We start from the raw sequence: 20,067 nt of genomic DNA, 5'->3' as shown, positions 1-20,067 counted from the left end.
TCAGAATAGAAGACACTATATGGTAACTTTCACTTGGCAGGGAGGTGAGAAGAAATTTATGAACTCAACAAACTTTAAGTGTCCTTCTGATTTTCAGATTTGTTTTTGCAAACTTTTGGAAACATTTTTTTCGATTTATTTTTGCAAAATTTTGGAAGCATTTTTATTTTTAAAGGATTTTGTTTTTCTTGGGAAAAGAATTAATATTTTTGTACAGTGCTTTAGTATTTATTGAGTGGTTTCTCTTTTGTGATCTCATTTAAAGATTTTATCAGTCTTGAGCAGTAGGCCTTAACTTTTATAACAATATCCTCTACAGAAAAGAAAAAGAAAGATAAGACTAAGTAATTTCTCTAGGGTCACATCATTAGGTAGTTTGTTTAGCAAGGACTCAGATTCAAATCTTCTAAATTCAGGTTTTTATTAAACAATACTGGCTCTTAAGAAGAATATAAAAGTGAGGGGCACCTGGGTGGCTCAGTGGGTTAAGCCGCTGCCTTCGGCTCAGGTCATGATCTCAGGGTCCTGGGATCGAGTTCAGCAGGGAGCCTGCTTCCTCCTCTCTCTCTGCTTGCCTCTCTGCCTACTTGTGATCTCTCTCTGTCAAATAAATAAATAAAATCTTAAAAAAAAAAGAAGAAGAATATAAAAGTGAGATTTTATTCTTATTTTCTCTAAAATCATATTAGAAAATTTAGGACTCCTTGGAACTTTCTAAATATTTCTACAACATATTCTTGGTTCTTTCGTCATGATTTCATGTATTTATCTATTAAGTCCAATGTTTCATATGTGGGGAAGAAAGAATAATTTTCCCTTTCCCTTCTAGATTCTTGGCTGAGGAACCCCCACTCCTCCCATAATAAAAAGGTAGATTAATGGGAGAAACAAGAAGTTTAATAATATGTATATCTTTTGTGTACACATGGGAGATACCCAGAAAAACTGAGTTAACTCCCACATTAAAAACCATTTCCTGCTAAACATAAAATAGATGTTTTTGAGGGGTACTAGTTATGGGAGGTTATTAGGAAAAGCACGATAAACAAGTTACGGGTTGTTACTTAAATTTAAGTTTCTGCCTTCTTCCTTGATAAAAGCTAGAGATTTAGAGTCCATTATCATTTTCTGGTACAAAGAGGGAGACTCCCTACAAATGGAGTTTTCTTCATAGATTTAAATGCCTCTTACAAAAAAGTAACTTCTATTTCGTTTTCAGAGGTTTAACAACACCTACTCTTTTTTAGAAGTAATCAACTGAAAATAATCCTCATGTTAAGGAGGTATATTTTGGGGTGACATATTCTCTTCTTTACAAGTTTAGATCACACTCTGGGCGTTCATTATGTTTTACAATTTATTGTAATGCTTGTATCATATCTATTTTGTGTGTTTATGGGGAGGTAGCTATTAGAGTTCTAACTTCTATTCAGACTTCCTCCAGTTTTTCTTGTTACTTTACATTTAAAGTCTGGCTTCATGAAATATTTAAATCTAGCTCTTTGTGTTACATTCGTTCTAAGTACCAGTGATTTGTTATATACGAGAAAGAACTTTAGAATTTTTTGTAACTGTGTTTATACACACACACACATGCATATATATATATATATATATATATATATATATATATGTCTTTGTATATCTGTCTGGGATTTCATTTAGTGAGTTAATAGAATTTGCTTCATAAATGCTTCCATTTTTAAAGGATTTTAAAATGTTTTTGATTGGTTGATACAAAATTCAATATAATGTGTGCCATAAATTAATGTCTTCTTGATGTTGAGTATTATAGTTCAGAATTTTTACTTTGAAAACTTGGTGGGGGATTGAGTACAAAGTGCACATGAGTAGGGTATATTGAGTATGAATTGATACTGGATCAGTGGTGGAACTTGTCTAATGAATGAATTTCCTTGAAATATTTTCTTAAGGTTTGAACAGAGAGGCGAAGAAGTGCAGAAGTATGAATAGCACATATTCAAAATATGTTGCGTGTCATGGCTGAAAATTTATTGAACTCCTCAGCCCCTTTTTTTACTGTGCTGTCTGCTTTCTATTTTATATGTCTCTTCAATTCCTTATTTCAACTTTCTATAGGAACGATGTATAAATTACCTTAATGTCTCTTAGTAGTATGATCTTTGTGTGTGTGTATGTATAAAGAGTTGGATTATCCTCTGCTTTTCCTTCATGCTAAATCTCAGGTATGCACTATCTGAGAAACTCCTTTAAAAAAAATAGGAAGAGGAATTTTTAAAAAATGTTTTACTGATTTCATTCAGTTATGAAATTAGGTAAGTTCTGCCCAAATGAGTTCCATTAAGTGCTTTCATTGTTTATTCAGTGTTCTGTGTGTGTATGTGTTGTGGTGGTAGTTTTCCAGGTAAGTAAAATAGCCAAATATTAAGTAGGCTAACTCTTCGACCAAATTTTATATTTCTTACTCTAAATTTCCAGCCAGCATCTAGTATACTTTCATAATTACCTGTTCAATGAAATCTGTGTGTTTAGTATATTTTCTTTTCTGTTCTTTTTTCCCCCCCCTTCCAGGGATATAGTTCTCAAACTACTTCAGTATGAGGCATCAACAAATGTAGCAGACAACAAAGGTTATTTTCCCATTCACCTGGCTGCCTGGAAAGGAGATGTAGAAATTGTGAAGATTCTTATTCATCATGGACCCTCACATTCCAGAGTCAATGAACAGGTGCACTTATCATATATTTGCTCTTGCTATAGTTTTGCGAGGTTTGCAAAGGCAAGGCCACATTGAAGAATTGATTATTTCTGTCATTACCCTGCCAAAGATTTTTTTCACGGCTAAATTTCTTAAAGGAGAAATAGAAACATTCTTTGTCACTTCTATTAGTTACATAGGTAGTAAGTTGAGCGTTTATAAAGATACTTGTTAACAAGAGAATACTACATAAAGGAAGTAACTGATACTTTTGCCTAACTTATATAAGCATCCATCTTGCAGTTTTTGAATATTTGAAGATAGAACAGAATTCACATTTGTAATATGAATTAGAGCTTCTCTTAATAACATTTTAAATGTTAAAGCAATGATAATGGATTCATTTGTACAATGCTTTCCATTTACTTAACACTTCCACAGTAAATATAGTTTTGTGAAGCAGAATTCAAAATACAGTATATGCAATTGATAGTCATATATTAAGTTAAAAATTTCCTGTTTGTGTGCCCAGAGAATGTTGAGTAAAACACAGCAGCAATGTACTGACAGATAAAGTAAAAATATTTTCAAGTGCATAATATCCATATTGCACATAGCTGACATATTAAAAAAGGAATGCTATTTTCATTATTCTAAATAAATAAGACCACAGATTTCTGAAAGTAAAATATAGGCCCCTAATACAGTATGGTAACAAACATCTTGAGCTCTGCATGCCCCCTACTGTTCCTATTTTGTAAAACTATATTTGAAAACCAGCATGCAGTCCAACAATTGAATTACAACCATGGCATTAAGCTGCAGGTTGGCAGTTGTCCAATATCAATGCAAGTGGTTACTTTAGGGCAAGAACATCTGATGAAGTGCAATTAGCATACTGTTCAAATGAATATAGACTTTGCCGGCCTTTGACTGAAATTCAGACTGAAGAATAAAAAGTAACACTGGCAGTAGCTATAAACACAAAAGGGAAGAAAAATACGTTTCTTCCCCTGGAAAAATGCAGTTGTAGAAATAAAGTTCCTGTAAGTAGGAAAAATGTTGTATTAGTTGAAAGTGTCTTATTAATAATTATCACAAAATTTTTATGTTTCTAGGTTATAAAATGAAGTGTATTTTTATGCAAATACATTCATAAATTCAATCTTTAAAAAATGACAGATATAACTGTCGTTATCAGCATATCATGCTAAAGGGAAATTTATGGGAATGCTGTTTTGTTTTTCAGAAAAATCAAAAGTTAAAAGATCGTTTGTGAGATGAGCCATCTGGTGGTTATTCTTAAAACTGTCTGAATGCCCCAAAGTGAACCTGAAATAATAAGATGGAAAAACAATCCAAGGTTAAACAAGGGGATGTTAGTTTTTACAAGCAAAATACTTCCTAAATGACATGAAGATAAGAAAAAACATTTAGAATTTATTTGTATTTGAAAGTTGCTTTGTCTTGTGATTTCTACTGGAAGTAAATTGAAAATTTCTTGAGATTTTTAATACCATGCTTTCAGTATTTGTTTATTGTATATATGGTACTCCTTGAGTGCTGACATATTTGTGTCATCTAGTGCCATTTCTCCTAAGTTTCTGATGTGGGATTTTATTTTTGTAAAAGTAGCTTTTCATTTTAGCTTTCTTTCTTTCTTTTTTTTTTTTTCTCCCCTCTGATTGGGGTAGAAATGTACTAGTTACTTATAAACCTTTATGTATTTAAGCAACAGAGGGGAGCAATGAAAATAATAGTTAAGATATATTGAAACATTATGTCAAGTACCATGCTAAGCACTTTTACCTATAATATGTTATTTAATTAATTCTCAACAACTCTTGAAGTGATATTATCCCCTCCCACTTTATAGATGAGAAATTAGGCTCACTAGGGCTAAATAGCTCATCTAAGTTCACACATTACTGAGTAACTAAATCTCAGACTTGGACTCTAATTCCAAAGCCCTCCACAATAGCATATTGGTATTGTCATCATAAATCCTGGCACTTATGGATTGTTTACTATATGCCAGGCAGTGTGCAAAGTACTTCATCTGTTATCTTAGAAAGCTGATGAAGTAGGGATTAATTATTTTTCCTGTTTTATATGTGGGAAGCTACCTTAAAGAGATTAAATAAGTTGCTCATGATATCACAACTACTAAGAAATGTACTCAGTATTTGAATCCAGGTTTTTCTAATGCAAATCTCAAGCTCTTAACCAATCTTACTTGATGTTATGATAGTAAAACTGTGTAATTGTCAGGGCTTAGTTCTGATTTCTGATAGTCATCTTTGGTTTCTAACACAGCTTTCTTTCAAAATAATTCTGTCTTATATTTAATATTCAAAGTTTACAAAACATTTCCTTCATGCTATTTCTTTCTTTTAAAAAAATTTTATTTATTTATTTGACAGAGAGAGAGATCACAAGTAGGAAAAGAGGCAGGCAAAGAGAGAGGGAGAAACAGGTTCCCTGCTGAGCTGAGAGCCTGATGTGGGGCTCAATCCCAGGACCCTGAGATTGTGACTTGAGCCGAAGGCAGAGGCTTAAACCCACTGAGCCACCTAGGCGCCCCCTTGCTATTTCTTTTGATTTATAAGTTATTCTCTATGGTTTGTAGGGAGGGTAATATTCACATTTTGCAGATAAGATAAGAGAGATCAAGTGGTTTGCTAATAAGTGTGCGTCAGCACTTCAACATAGGTCACCATTCTATACTGCCCTAGAATTAGTGGTCATTTTAGCACAATGTAATTTTGAAAACAAAGTTGACCTTACACTGATTGTGGTTTTTATAATTCCTAAATCCTTCCTCTCTATGTCAACTGATTTATTATTGCCTTTCTTTGGTATATATATATAGATATTATGCTTCTCTCTATATTCATCTCCTCCCCCTTTACCTTTTCTTCCTTTTTTTTTTTTTTTTTTTAAAACATTAGGGCAAAAACAAGAGTAGCCCTATCTTGTAAGTATATTCCCTTACCATTTTCCAAAACTCAAACCTAACAAAAGTTAGTTTCCATTAGTTTTGCTTTGAAGCAAGATCTTTTGGTAAATAGCTTTTGTCTGCCAGTCTTGTTATGCTCCCCATTGTCTAGAAATAGAATTGTCCTCATTTTTTGGAGAGCACCCATTTGGTAAAAAAAAGGTAATTCAGAACTGCTCAAGAATGTTCTTTGTAGACATACTCACAATTATTAATCAGTGCTTTTTCACAGTCTGTATTTCAAATGAGATTCTTTTAGATCACTTGTTAGTATAGACACATGTATACAATCATGTCTTTTATAAAGGTACCACCGTTGTCGTTTTTCTGATGTGACAGTGTAAGTATGTTTTGATTGTGGATGAACTCTGAATATTTTCTCCTAAGTCTGGTGTGATTGAAATAATTTTTCTTGAGAAACAATCTAATTGGTGTTAATAGAGCAAGTTTCAATTTTGCACTTATAATTTCCTATGCTAAGGTCTATGCAAATGTAGAAATGAGTTTGAGGAATTGTTTTGTAATTGGTTCTTCTTTTTCTCAAAGAGATGCTGTATTTTCAAAGTTGAATTTCTTTCCAACCATAGGAAAATTTGATTTGGTCAGAAGGCATATTTCTATATCATATTTTTATGGTATAAGGTAATAGATTGATTTTCTTATCAGGCTTATAAAACATAGATAAGAAAAATCAAGGAATGTAAACCTGTGTAGACTTGTATGTCGTCAGTCTCTATGAGGAAGTAAACTATAGCAACACATTCAAACTAAAAACAAGAACGACTCCTTCCAAAATGATGGGAAAACAGTGCCTTCAGCTGGATTCCCCATCTATCAGATCTTAATTTCTTGTCGATTGTCTTCAGTGGGTAGGTACTTTTTATGGGTTTTCCTTTAATACTTTGATTTGGAAGGTAAAGTAATAAGAAGCATTTCATAGTGCTCATTAAAAAAAATTTTTTTTGCCACTCCTCTCTTTAAGTTTTTAAATTCTCCCTCTGCTCTTAACTCTCTGCTCTCAACTTATCTGCATCCTTAAGCCAGAGCAAGTCTGAATTGCTTTTGGGGACATTAAGATTTGCTTGGGTTTGAACCCTCCTTGGCCTTTTATGTGGTCAGAGCAGCTATCTAAGCAGCTATTTCTATTACAACTCAATTGGTGTTCTTTTGGGCAAAATCTAGAAATTCTGTTTTCAGAACACCAATTTCCTTTTTTTTCTCTGGCAATGTAGCAATACTTGGCAGGCATTGTGGTGTAGGGGAAATTGACAATATATATAGTTTTTAGACATTCAGCAAATGACAGTAGTAATAGTAGTAATAGTTGTTATCATGGAAGTTGGTATTAAGAGCAGTGACTTTAGTGGGGTGCCTGGGTGGCTCAGTTGGTTAAGCATCTGCCTTCAGCATAGGTCATGATACTGGACTTCCAGACTTCCAGGATAGAGCCCTGCTTTGGGCTCCCTGCTCAGGTGAAAGTCTGCTTTTCCCTTTCCCCCTGCCCTTCCCCCTGCTCCCTTTCTCTCTCTTGCAGACTCTCTCTCTCAAATAAATAAATAACATCTTAAAAAAAAAAAGGTGCAGTGACTTTGGGCTTAGGCTACCTACGTTCAGATCCTGGCCCCTAGACTAAACGGCTGTATATTTGAAGGCTAGTTATTTAACTACTCAGTGCCTCAGTTCCTTACCTGTAAAGTAGCAATAATGATAACAATAGTATCTATCTCAGAGTAAAGATTAGAGCACACAAAAATGGACTGTACCTGTGCCTGGTACATAGTGTTAGCTCTGATGATGGTAACCTCTTTCTCTTCAGAACCCTTATTCAGGATCATTGCATTTTTGTGGCTAAAATTTCTTGTTTACATTTCTCCTGACTGATACTTCTACTTTCTGACGTAGTTATATGCAGTCTACTTATACAACCTGCCCAAATAGACTGAAGGGTCCATCTGCCTTGTGACAGGATTTAATTTTCTCTGTTTTAACATTAAAAAAATTTTTTAACTCCAGTGTAGTTAACATACAGTGTTATATTTGTTTCAGGTGTACAATATAGTAATTCAGCAACTCCATTTATTACTCAGGGTTAATCAAGATAAGTGTACTCTTATTCCCCATCACCTACTTCACCCAACCCCCTACCCACTCCCCTCTGGGAACTATCTGTGTTCTCTATAGTTGAGAGTCTGTTTCTTGGTTTGTCTTTTTCTTTGTTCATTTGTTTTGTTTCTTAAATTCCACATATGAGTGAAATCATATGGTGTTTGTCTTTATCTTATTTCACTTAGCATTATACTCTCTAGATCCATCCAAGTACAGTTTTTATCTTGTTAAATTTTAAGAAAATCTTGATTTTCAACTGAAAACCCTTATTAGGTGCATATGGAACACTGTGATACTCCTTGTAACTTGTCTGGCAGTGGGTTTAAGTCTGCCTCTTAATCCATAATTATATTTCAAAAAGATGTGATTTAATCTTAGGGCCAATATGTCTTTATTCTCTTTGCGGAAGAAGCAATAATTTGTGCTTAGATGGAAAATAAAATGAAACTTAATTTGGAAAATCTTTCTGTGAATCTTTCATTATCAAGAATTTACCATCTCAGCTATCTTTTGGGAAGCCAGTCTGTTCAAAGTGGGTTATAATTGTTATTAATCTCTCTCATTAACAAATGTCATCAAGGCATGATGCACAGTTCAGATAACACTGACCATCTGGGCCCAGCAGGGCCACTGACTAAGATGCCTAAATCATTTATCACTTCTGGAAATTGGAATATATGATGCAGGAGAAAATTTGATATTTCCTATTGAAATGATTAAAAAATGTGATATTTTGGTATAATAAATGAGAGATACTTTAACAAATATTCTATTAGACATACTTATTAAAATAAATAAATCTTAACCTTACATTTTCAAAGTATCTCTGGTTTTAAATTACTGCTTAGATTTTGATAATTAAATTTCTGAAAACTTGAATCTTACGTTTTGTCTTAATAGAACAATGAAAATGAAACTGCCCTGCACTGTGCAGCTCAATACGGACACTCAGAAGTAGTTGCTGTTCTCCTCGAAGAGCTCACCGATCCTACCATCAGGAACAGTAAGCTAGAAACACCTCTGGATCTGGCAGCTCTCTATGGACGACTTAGGGTGGTCAAAATGATCATCAGTGCACACCCTAACTTAATGAGCTGCAACACTAGAAAGCACACGCCACTCCACCTTGCTGCTCGCAATGGTCACAAAGCAGTCGTCCAGGTGCTACTGGAAGCAGGGATGGATGTGAGCTGTCAAGTGAGTCTTCTTTTAGCTATGTTTTAAAAGTGGTGATTCTCTTGCTTTGCTTTGAGATACAGATGATATAACTTATATGTAGAAATCTTTCCATTTTTTAATTAAGTTGTCCGTAAATATTTTTATAACTGTTAAATTCAAGACCCTATACCATATACTGTTGGGAAATATGAAGAGATACAGGCATAATTTCTAACTTCATTCTAATTTTAGGGCTTTATGTATGAAAAATTATCACCAGAAGGCTGTTGTGTGTGATATCATTAGTAATTGTTCACTCAGTGTTGGACTCACTGCCTGACATACACTAGGAATCCAGTCAAAGTTGAATGAATGAAAAAATTAATCAAAATTCAGTTTAATACTTCGGAGTATGTACTTTGTGTTTAATATGTTGACACATTTAGAATCCATTTTTAATAGTCCTCCTGTGGGATTGAGAGCTACTAATTTCCAGTTAAGAGATATGGAATCAGATTCAAAGAGTTAAGAAAGTTGCCTAAGGATGTATAGTTGATAAATCTAGAATATGCATTTATACTTACTGATTAAAGTCTGGGCCTCTTCACACAATAGTGTACTGTCTATACCTGAGTAATGAAGGAAAAATCACTGCCTAAGGGCAATCAGGAGGAATTTTATTGGAGAGGTGTGATTTGAGTTGAACTTTGAAGCATGGATAACATTTGCAAAGGTTTCGCCACAAGGAAAGGGCAACCTACTTCTTTAGTTTTAAGGGAAACTTACTTTTATTATCTGTTTCAAGTTAACTCTAATGCCAAGGTTAACTTTTTTTTTTAACCACCTTTTTCTTTTATTACTGTTTTTTTGTCTCCCAAGTCAGTGGCAGCATTCTTATCTTCCAGAGACCCATTTGATTCCTGTCAGGTTGTGTCCTTCTCCCTTGTGTATTAAAAGCTATTGCTATCTAACAAAATGTCCTGAAACTTAATGGTTTAACACAGTAACTACTTATTTAGCTCATAATTCTGTGGTTGGTGATTTAGTCTGAGCCTTACTGGGTAGTTCTGTCTTGGCTGGGTTCTCTCTCTCTCATATGTCTGGGGTCATTTATAAGTCAGTTGAGTGCCTCTGTTGTAGAGATTGACTGTATGTTCCTGGGATAATGCGTGAGGTTGTCATGTGTCTTTCATGATCCAGTAGGCCACCCTGGACTTGTTCACATGACAGCGGTATGGTTCTGTGTGCTTGCATGTGTGCACATAGGAGACGGAGGGAAGGAGGAAGGGAACAGGATTATACAAAGTCTCTTGAGGTCTAGGGTGGGAGCAAGCATCCTGTCTTTTCTGCAGTGTTTGGTTAGCCAAGAGGTCACAAAGGTAGCCTAAATTCAGGGTTGGAAAAACAGATTTTACCTCTTAATTAGAAGAGGGTATGAATTGTTGTGTTTGTTTGTTTGTTTTAAAGATTTTATTTTATTTGTTTAACAGAGAAAGAATCACAAGTAGGCAGAGAGGCAGGCAGAGAGAGCAGCAGAGAGCCTAATATGGGGCTTGATCCCAGGACCCTGAGATCATGACCTGAGCTGAAGGCAGAGGCCTAACCTACTGAGCCACCCAGGTGCCCCGAGGATGTGAATTGTTAAAAGGATGTAAATGCCCAGAGGGAACATTCCAAGTGTTGTTAGTGCTCAAAATTGTGGGGTTGCTTTTCCTAGGAATTATTTAGAGGTTGAATTTTGTTTCTCTTTTGTTTTCCACTGAAATTTAAAAAATCTTCAGCTTTCTCATCCTACATTTTAAGCTGGTACCCTAAAACAGACATTTCGTTGGAGCTTTGCCTATATTATTTAGCTATTTGGTATTTAAAAAATCTTTTCTTAATTTTTTATTTATTCTACTTTGGCAGCCTTGAAAATAAAAGAATTTTTTCTAGTCCCCATGTTAAAAAAAATCCAACCTTCCCCTCTAAAATAAGATAGATGCATGTTTACTATTGTAACTGACTCACAATGTTACTGTCAAAGTGTGTTTAATGATATGCTAGATGTTTATTGTCTTTTTTTTTTTTTTTTAAAGATTTTATTTATTTAGTCAGAGAGAGAGAGCGAGAGTGAGCACAGGCAGACAGAGTGGCAGGCAGAGTCAGAGGGAGAAGCAGGCTCCCCGCGGAGCAAGGACGCCGGGATCATGACCTGAGCCGAAGGCAGCTGCTCAACCAACTGAGCCTCCCAGGCGTCCCTAGATGTTTATTGTCTTGTCTGAATGTTGAATTTCTGTAACCTAGATTTACTGTTTTCATAGCATTTCTGGAATATTTTTAAAAATATTTTATTTATTCATTTGAGAGAGAGAGTACACAAGCCATGGGAGAGGGATGAGCAGACTCCCCACAGAGCAGAGCACCTGATGCAGGCTTGATCTGAGGCCTCCAGGATCATAACCTGAACCAAAGGCAGACTCTTAACCAGCTAAGCCACTCAGATGCCCCAGACACTTTCTAAACTTGATGGTACAGATTAGTTCATAACCAAGGACTTCACTATGACTGAGATGAGTAACTCACTTCATGTCCATGGCCAAGATCTTTTCATATTTTGTGCTGATGACATGGCAAAAAGAGAAAAAGTCTAGCTTCAATTTTATATATGTAATGGTACATCTTTTTTATATAAAATAATACTCACTACATTTCATGTTTTTGAAGAATTAAACGTAAGTAAGATCTCTGCCCAAAATTTAGTAGAGGATATAGAAACTTGGAAGAATGACTCCTGTATATGACATACTAAGATAAATAGTAGGGCAAAGTGCTATGGAGATATTAGTGAATAAAACAGATTTTAAGAGGGAGGAATTGAAGAGACATACAGTGATATTTGAAGAAGAGCTTGAAGATTTTTAGGACTTTGAATTTAGGTATAACTTAGCTTGCAGATGTGCATTATTTGGCTAAAGGAGTATTTTAAAATATTGAATTTGAATGCTTTTAGATGGGGTATAGAACTTCCAAGGTCCCAAACTCTCTCTTTCTGCCATCTTGTCATTGTAAGATTCTTTCCTTTAGATTTTCTACTTTGCCCTTATAGCATTTGGGTTTGTTACTCATATATCAGATGAAAGGGACAAAATATGTTCAGACCACTCTAAACACTTAGTGAGAAACATCAAGGCTGGTACCTGAGCAGGATGGGCAATGTTTTATTATTTATGCTCCCTCTATGATTTCATCCTGAAGGTTTCCAAGAGGTAGAAATGACAACATACTCTAAAATATATCTCAATGATTTGAATATTCTAGTATTTAGTTAGCCTTAGTTGATGTTTTGCCTTTGTTATTATTGCTTTATTTATAGAAAACATTTTTTGTTTCATTGCCTTTTTTGGGTCAGTGTTTAATTTTATTATGCCATTCAAATGAACTGTCTCCAAGTTTGCCTATCAGATTCACTACAAAGTTGTTGGGTTTGTTTGTTTGTTTGTTTTGAGATGGAGAGAGAGGGAGGGGAAAGACAGAGAGGGGAGGAAAGAGAGAATCTCAAGGAGGCTCCATGTGGAGCCTAATGTGGAGCTTCATCTCACTACTCTCAGGTCATGACCTGAGCCAAAATCAAGAGTCAGACTTTTAACCAACTGTCACCCTGGTGCCCCCCGCCCTCCCCCACATTTTTTTTTAATATTGTATTTAAAGTAGAAATTTGTTGATATTCTTACTGGGTGAGAGTGAAGAATACCAGATACTAACCTTAAATTGTTTCAGGGGCTTTAATATTTATTGAATTGTTTTAGTTAACCAGTTATAAATTAGCAGTATTAAAAATAATCCTATTTGGTAAATTACAGCGATACACATTTAGACTAATTACATTCAAATCATTATAAATAATTATTTAAAATTTAGAGATGACTTTAGAAGATTGTCCCTTTTTTTTGGTAATTGCAAATGTTTTAAAATGTGTAATTTATGTTTGTGTTTTCTGTATAAATTTTGGTTTCTTCTTCATTTCTCTGAGCAATTTTGAATTATAACACACATTTTAACTAGTGAGAAAAACAATCTAATTCCCAATTAGGTGATTTCATATTATATTATTATATAAACCCTTTAGTTTTAAAGGATTTCTTAATAAAGAGAATCCATTATATTAAGAAAATGGGTTTTGAGGGGAGGAGTCAAGATGGCGAAGTAGCAGGCTGAGACTGCATCAGGTAGCAAGAGATCAGCTAGATAGCGTATCAATCCATTGCGAACATCTACAAATCCAAAAGGAGATGGAAGAGAAGAAGAGTAACAATTCTAGAAACAGAAAATCGACCACTTTCTGAAAGGTAGGGCCGGCGGAGAAGTGAATCCAAAGTGACTGGGAGATAGACCACGGTGAGAGGGGCCGGCTCCCGGCAAGCGGCGGAGCAACGGAGCACAAAGTCAGGACTTTTATAAGTCTGCTCCATTGAGGGACATAGCTCCAGAGGCTAAACTGGGGTGAAGCCCACACTGGGTCAGTGTGGCCCCAGGTCCCACAGGGTCACAGAAGGATCAGGGGTGTCTGAGTGTGGCAGAGCTTGCAGGTATTAGAGTGGGGAAGCCGGCTACAGAGACAGAGTCAAGAAGTGAGCTCTCAGCTTGGGGTTACCTTGAACTGGTCGCAGGCTGGGTGAGCTTGGAGTACAGCCAGAGGCCAGGGACATGGGAGTGATTGAGCGCTAGTCTCTTGGGTGCACTGAGGAGTGGGGCTCCAAGCTCTGGGCTCCTCTAGGCTGGAGACCAGGAGGCCGCCATTTTCTTTCCCATCCTCCAGAACTCTACGGAAAGTGTTCAGGAAACAAAAGCTCCCAAAAGCGAACCCGACTGAGTTACTCAGTCCAACCCCTGGTAAGGGCGGTGCAATTCTGCCTGGGGCAAAGACACTTGAGAATCACTACAACAGGCCCCTCCCCTGGAAGATCAACAGGAAATCCAGCCACGACCAAGTTCACGTACCAAGGAGAACAACGAAATTCCAGAGGAGGAGAAAGCAAAGCATGGAATTCATGGCTTTCTCCCCATGATTCCTTAGTCTTGCAGTTAATTTAATTTTTTTTCTTCTTCTAAAATTTGTTTAACTTTTACCCTTTCCTCTTTTAACGTTTTTTTTTTTTAAAAGATTTTATTTATTTATTTGACACAGAGAAATCACAAGTAGATGGAGAGGCAGGCAGAGAGAGAGAGAGGGAAGCAGGCTCCCCGCCGAGCAGAGAGCCTGATGCGGGCCTCGATCCCAGGACCCTGAGATTATGACCTGAGCCGAAGGCAGCGGCTTAACCCACTGAGCCACCCAGGCACCCACTTTTAACGTTTTTTAACCAGTTTATCTTAACAATACCTTTCATAAAAAAATAATAATCTTTTTTGAACCTTCATTATTATAGTCATATTATATCCTTCACTGTATCTAACTTTATTTTTTGTATACACATAGGGTTTTTTCTTTTAAAAAAATTTTGGGTACAACTTCTTCTAATAGATCAAAATATGCCCTAAATCTAGCTCTGGGCTTGTTCTAGTCTCCGTCCGAGCAAAACCTCTCCACTTTCTTTTTCTTTATTCTCCTAACCGACTTACTTTATCAACTCCTTTTTTAGAAATCAAAAAAATTTTTTTTTCTTCATCTTTATAGGCATATTCCATCCTTTCATTGTGTTTACCCTTATATATGTTTTTCATTCTTTAAAATTGTGGGAGGTAGTTTCTTCTACGAGACCAAAATACTCCCCAAATTAAGTGGCTGACCCTGTTCTAGTCACCAGTCTAATATATATATTTTTTTCTTTTTATATTTTCTTAAATTTTTTTTAAAATTTTTTTCCCAAACTTCTTTTTATCCCCTTTCTCCTCCCCGTGATTTGGGGTCACTTCTGATTTGGCTAAAGCGCATTTTCCTGGGGTCTTTGCCACCCTTTTAGTATTTTATTTGCTCCTTGTATATTCTTATCTGGACAAAATGACAAGGTGGAAAAATTCACCACACACACAAAAAAAAGAACAAGAGGCAATACCAAAGGCAAGGGACCTAATCAATACAGACATTGGTAATATGTCAGATCTAGAGTTCAGAATGATGATTCTCAGGGTTCTAGCCAGGCTAGAAAAAGGCATGGAAGATATTTGAGAAACCCTCTCTGGAGAGATAAAAGCCCATTCTGGAGAAATGAAAGAACTAAAATCTAACCAAGTTGAAATAAAAAAAGCTATTAATGAGGTACAATCAAAAGTGGAGGCTCTTACTGCTAGCATAAATGAGACAGAAGAAAGAATTAGTGACATAGAAGACCAAATGACAGAGAATAAAGAAGCTGAGCAAAAGAGAGACAAACAAATACTGGACCACGAGGAGAGAATTCAAGAGATGAGTGATACCATAAGATGACACAACATTAGAATAATTGGGATTCCAGAAGAAGAAGAAAGAGAGAGGGGAGCAGAAAGTATATTGGAGAGAATTATTGTAGAGAATTTCCCTAATATGGCAAAGGGAACAAGCATTAGAACCCAGGAGGGGCAGAGAACACCCTCAAAATGAAAAAGAATAGGTCCACACCCTATCACCTGATAGTAAAATTTACAAGTCTTAGGGACAAAGAGAAAATCCTGAAAGCAGCCCAGGAAAAGAAGTCTGTAACATAAAATGGTAAAAATATTAGATTGGCAGCAGACTTATCCACAGAGACCTGGCAGGCCAGAAAGAACTGGCATGATATATTCAGAGCACCAAATGAGAAAAACATGCAGCCAAGAATACTATATCCAGCTAGGCTATCATTGAAAGTAGAAGGAGAGATAAAAAGCTCCCAGGACAAACAAAAACTGAAAGAATTTGCAAACACTAAACCAGCTTTACAGGAAATATTGAAAGGGGTCCTCTAAGCAAGAGAGACCCTAAAAGTAGTAGATCAGAAAGGAACAGACAATATACAGTAACAGTCACCTTACAGGCAATACAATGGCACTAAGCTCATATCTCTCAATAGTTACCCTGAATGTTAATGGGCTAAATGCTTCAGTCAAAAGACACAGGGTATCAGAATGCATTAAAAAAACAAAACCCATCAATATGACGCCTGCAAGAAACTCATTTTAGACCCAAAGACACCTCCAGATTTAAAGTGAGGGGGTGGAAAATAATTTACCATGCTAATAGACATCAGAAGAAAACTGGGGTGGCAATCCTTATATCAGATCAATTAGACTTTAAGCCAAAGACTATAACAAGAGATGAGGAAGGACACTATATCATTCTCAAAGGGTCTGTACAACAAGAATATCTAACAATTTTAAATATCTATACCCCTAACATGGGAGCAGCCAACTATATAAACCAATTCATAACAAAATCAAATAAATACATTGACAATAATCCAATAATAGTAGGGGACTTTAACACTCCCCTCACTGAAATGGTCAGCTCATTCAAGCAAAAGATCAACAAGGAAATAAAGGCCTTAAATGACACACTGGGCCAGATGGACATCACAGATATATTTAGAACATTTCATCCCAATGCAACAGAATACACATTCTTCTCTAGTGCACAGGGAACATTCTCCAGAATAGATCATATCCTGGGTCACAAATCAGGACTCAACTGGTTTTGAAAGATTGGGATCATTCCCTGCATATTTTCAGACCACAATGCTCTGAAGCTAGAACTCAGTCACAAGAGGAAATTTGGAAAGAACCCAAATACATGGAGATTAAACAGCATCCTTCTAAAGAATGAATGGGTCAAACAAGAATTAAGGAAGAATTGGAAAAACTTCATGGAAACAAATGATAATGAAAACACAACGGTTCAAAATCTGTGGGACACAGCAAAGGCGGTCCTGAGAGGAAAGTATACAGTGATCCAAGACTTTCTCAAGAAACAAGAAAGGTCTCAAGTACACAACCTAACCCTACACCTAAAGGAGCTTGAGAAAGAACAACGAAGAAAGCCTAAACCCAGCAGGAGAAGAGAAATCATAAAGATCAGAGCAGAAATCAATGAAATAGAAACCAAAAAAACAATAGAACAATTTAATGAGACTAGGAGCTGGTTCTTTGAAAGAATTAATAAGATTGATAACCCCCTGGCCAGACTTATCAAATAGCAAAGAGAAAGGACCCAAATAAATAAAATCATGAATGAAAGAGGAGAGATCACAACCAACACTAAAGAAATACAAACAATTATAAGAACATATTGTGAATAACTCTACAGCAACAAATTTGACACTCTGGAAGAAATGGATGCATTCCTGGAGACATATAAACTACCACAAATGAACCAGGAAGAAATAGAAAACCCCAACAGACCTATAACCAGTAAGGATATTGAAACAGTCATCAAAAATCTCCAAACAAACAAAAGCCCAGGGCCAGATGGCTTCCCAGGGCAATTCTACCAAACATTTAAAGAAGAATTAATACCTATTTTCCTGAAACTGTTCCAAAAAATAGAAATGGAAGACAAACTTCCAAACTCATTTTATGAGGCCAGCATCACCTTGATCCCAAAACCAGACAAGGATCCCATCAAAAAAAAAAAAAAAAAAAAAAAGAATTACAGATCAATATACTTGATGAACACAGATGCAAAAATTCTCACCAAAATACTAGCCAGTAGGATCCAACAGTACATTAAAAAGATTATTCACCACGACCAGGTGGGATTTATTCCAGGGCTGCAGGGTTGGTTCAACATCTGCAAATCAATCAATGTGATACAATACATTAATAAAAGAAAGAACAAGAACCATATGATATTCTCAATAGATGCTAAAAAAGCATTTGACAAAGTACAGCATCCCTTCCTGATCAAAACTCTTCAAAGTGTAGGGATAAAGGGCACATATCTCAATATCATCAAAGCTATCTATGAAAAACCCACCACAAATATCATTCTTTTTTTTTTTTAAGATTTTATTTATTTATTCGACAGAGAGAGATTACAAGTAGGCAGAGAGGCAGGCAGAGAGAGAGGAGGAAGCAGGCTCCCTGCTGAGCAGAGAGCCCGATGCGGGACTCGATCCCAGGACCCTGAGATCATGACCTGAGCCGAAGGCAGCGGCTTAACCCACTGAGCCACCCAGGCGCCCTAACAAATATCATTCTTAATGGAGAAAAACTGAAAGCTCTTCTGCTAAGGTCAGGAACATGGCAAGGATGTCCGTTATCACCAGTGCTATTCAACATAGTACTAGAAGTCCTAGCTTCAGTAACCAGAGAACAAAAAGAAATTAAAGGCATCCAGATTGGCAAAGAAGAAGTCAAACTATCACTTTTTGCAGATGATAGGATACTATATTTGGAAAACCCAAAAGGCTCCACTCCAAAACTGCTAGAACTTGTACAGGAGTTCAGTAAAGTGTCAGGATATAAAATCAATGCACAGAAATCAGTTGCATTTCTCTATACCAACAACAAGACAGAAGAAAGAGAAATTAAGGAGTCAATCTCATTTGCAATTGCACCCAAAACCATAAGATACCTAGGAATAAGCCTAACCAAAGAGGCACAGAATCTATAATCAGAAAACTATAAAGTACTCATGACAGAAATTGAGAAAGACACAAAGAAATGGAAAAATGTTCCATGTTCCTGCATTGGAAGAATAAATATTGTGAAAATGTCTATGTGACCTAAAGCAATCTACACATTTAATGTGATCCCTATCAAAATCCCACCCATTTTTTTTCAAAGAAATGGAACAAATAATCCTAAAATTTATATGGAACCAGAAAAGACCTCGAATAGCCAAAGGAATATTGAAAAAGAAAGCCAAAGTGGGTGGCCTCACAATTCTGGACTTCAAGCTCTATTACAGAGCTTTCATCATCAAGACAGCATAATACTGGCACAAAAACAGACACATAGATCAATGGAACAGAATAGAGATCCCAGAAATAGACCTTCAACTCTATGGTCAACTAATCTTTGACAAAGCAGGAAAGAATGTGCGATGGAAAAAAGACAGTCTGTTCAACAAATGGTATTGGGAAAATTGGACAGCCACATGCAGAAAAGCGAAATTGACCATTTCCTTACACCATACATGAAAATAGAGTCAAAATGGATGAAAGACCTCTCAATACTTGAGAAGAACACAGGCAGCAACCTCTTAGACCTCAGCCACAGCAACTTCTTCCTAGAAACATCGCCAAAGACAATGGAAGCAAGGGCAAAAATGAACTATTGGGACTTCATCAAGATCAAAAGCTTTGGCACAGCAAAGGAAATAGTCAACAAAACTAAAAGACACCTGACAGAATGGGAGAAGATATTCACAAATGACATATCAGATAAAGGGCTAGTATCCAAAATCTATAAAGAGCTTAGCAAGCTCAACACCCAAAGAACAAATAACGCAATCAGGAAATGGGCAGAGGATATGAACAGACATTTCTGCAAAGAAGACATCCAGATGGCCAACAGACAAATGAAAAAGTGCTCTACATCACTCAGCATCAGAGAAAGACAAATCCAAACCACAATGAGATACCACCTCACACCAGTCAGAATGGCTAAAATTCACAAGTCAGGAAATGACTGATGCTGGCGAGGATGTGGAGAAAGGGGAACCCTCCTACACTGTTGGTGTATGTTGGTATATGGAACGCAAGCTCGTGCAACTACTCGAAAACAGCATGGAGGTTCCTCAAAAAGTTGAAAATAGAGCTACCCTATGACCCAGCAATTGCACTCCTGGGTATTTACCCTAAAGATACAAAAGTAGTGATCCGACAGGGCACTTGCACCCAAATGTTTATAGCAGCAATGTCCACAATAGCCAAACTATGGAAAGAACCTAGATGTCCATCAACAGATGAATGGATAAAGAAGATGTCATATATATACACACAATGGAGTACTATGCAGCCATCAAAAGAAATGAAATCTTGCCATTTGCAACGATGTGGATGGAACTAGAGGGTATTATGCTTAGTGAAATAAATCAATCGGAAAAAGACAACTATCATATGTTCTCCCTGATATGAGGAAGTGGAGGTGCAACTTGGGGGGTTTGGGGGGTAGGAAAAGAATAAATGAAACAAGATGGGATTGGGAGGGAGACAAACCATAAGTGACTCTTAATCTCACAAAACAAACT

At 36.3% G+C, this 20,067-nt stretch overlaps 1 protein-coding gene across 16 annotated transcripts in view; it reads left to right on the top strand.

Moving 5' to 3' along the window:
• ANKS1B (ankyrin repeat and sterile alpha motif domain containing 1B) overlaps positions 1-20,067 on the top strand; it is a 1,139,726-nt gene that overhangs the window by 134,003 nt on the left and 985,656 nt on the right. For all 16 annotated transcript variants that reach the window (XM_059186617.1, XM_059186610.1, XM_059186607.1 and 13 more), the window contains exons 3-4: positions 2,554-2,710; positions 8,685-8,981. In XM_059186617.1, the coding sequence (XP_059042600.1) occupies positions 2,554-2,710; positions 8,685-8,981 (454 nt within the window). The remainder of the gene's footprint in view (positions 1-2,553; positions 2,711-8,684; positions 8,982-20,067) is intronic.

The sequence above is a fragment of the Mustela lutreola genome, chromosome 8 (assembly GCF_030435805.1).
Source record: "Mustela lutreola isolate mMusLut2 chromosome 8, mMusLut2.pri, whole genome shotgun sequence".
Classification (NCBI taxonomy): Eukaryota; Metazoa; Chordata; class Mammalia; order Carnivora; family Mustelidae; genus Mustela; species Mustela lutreola.
The sequence above is the reverse complement of the archived record's forward strand: the minus strand, read 5'-3'. Positions and strand labels throughout refer to the sequence as shown.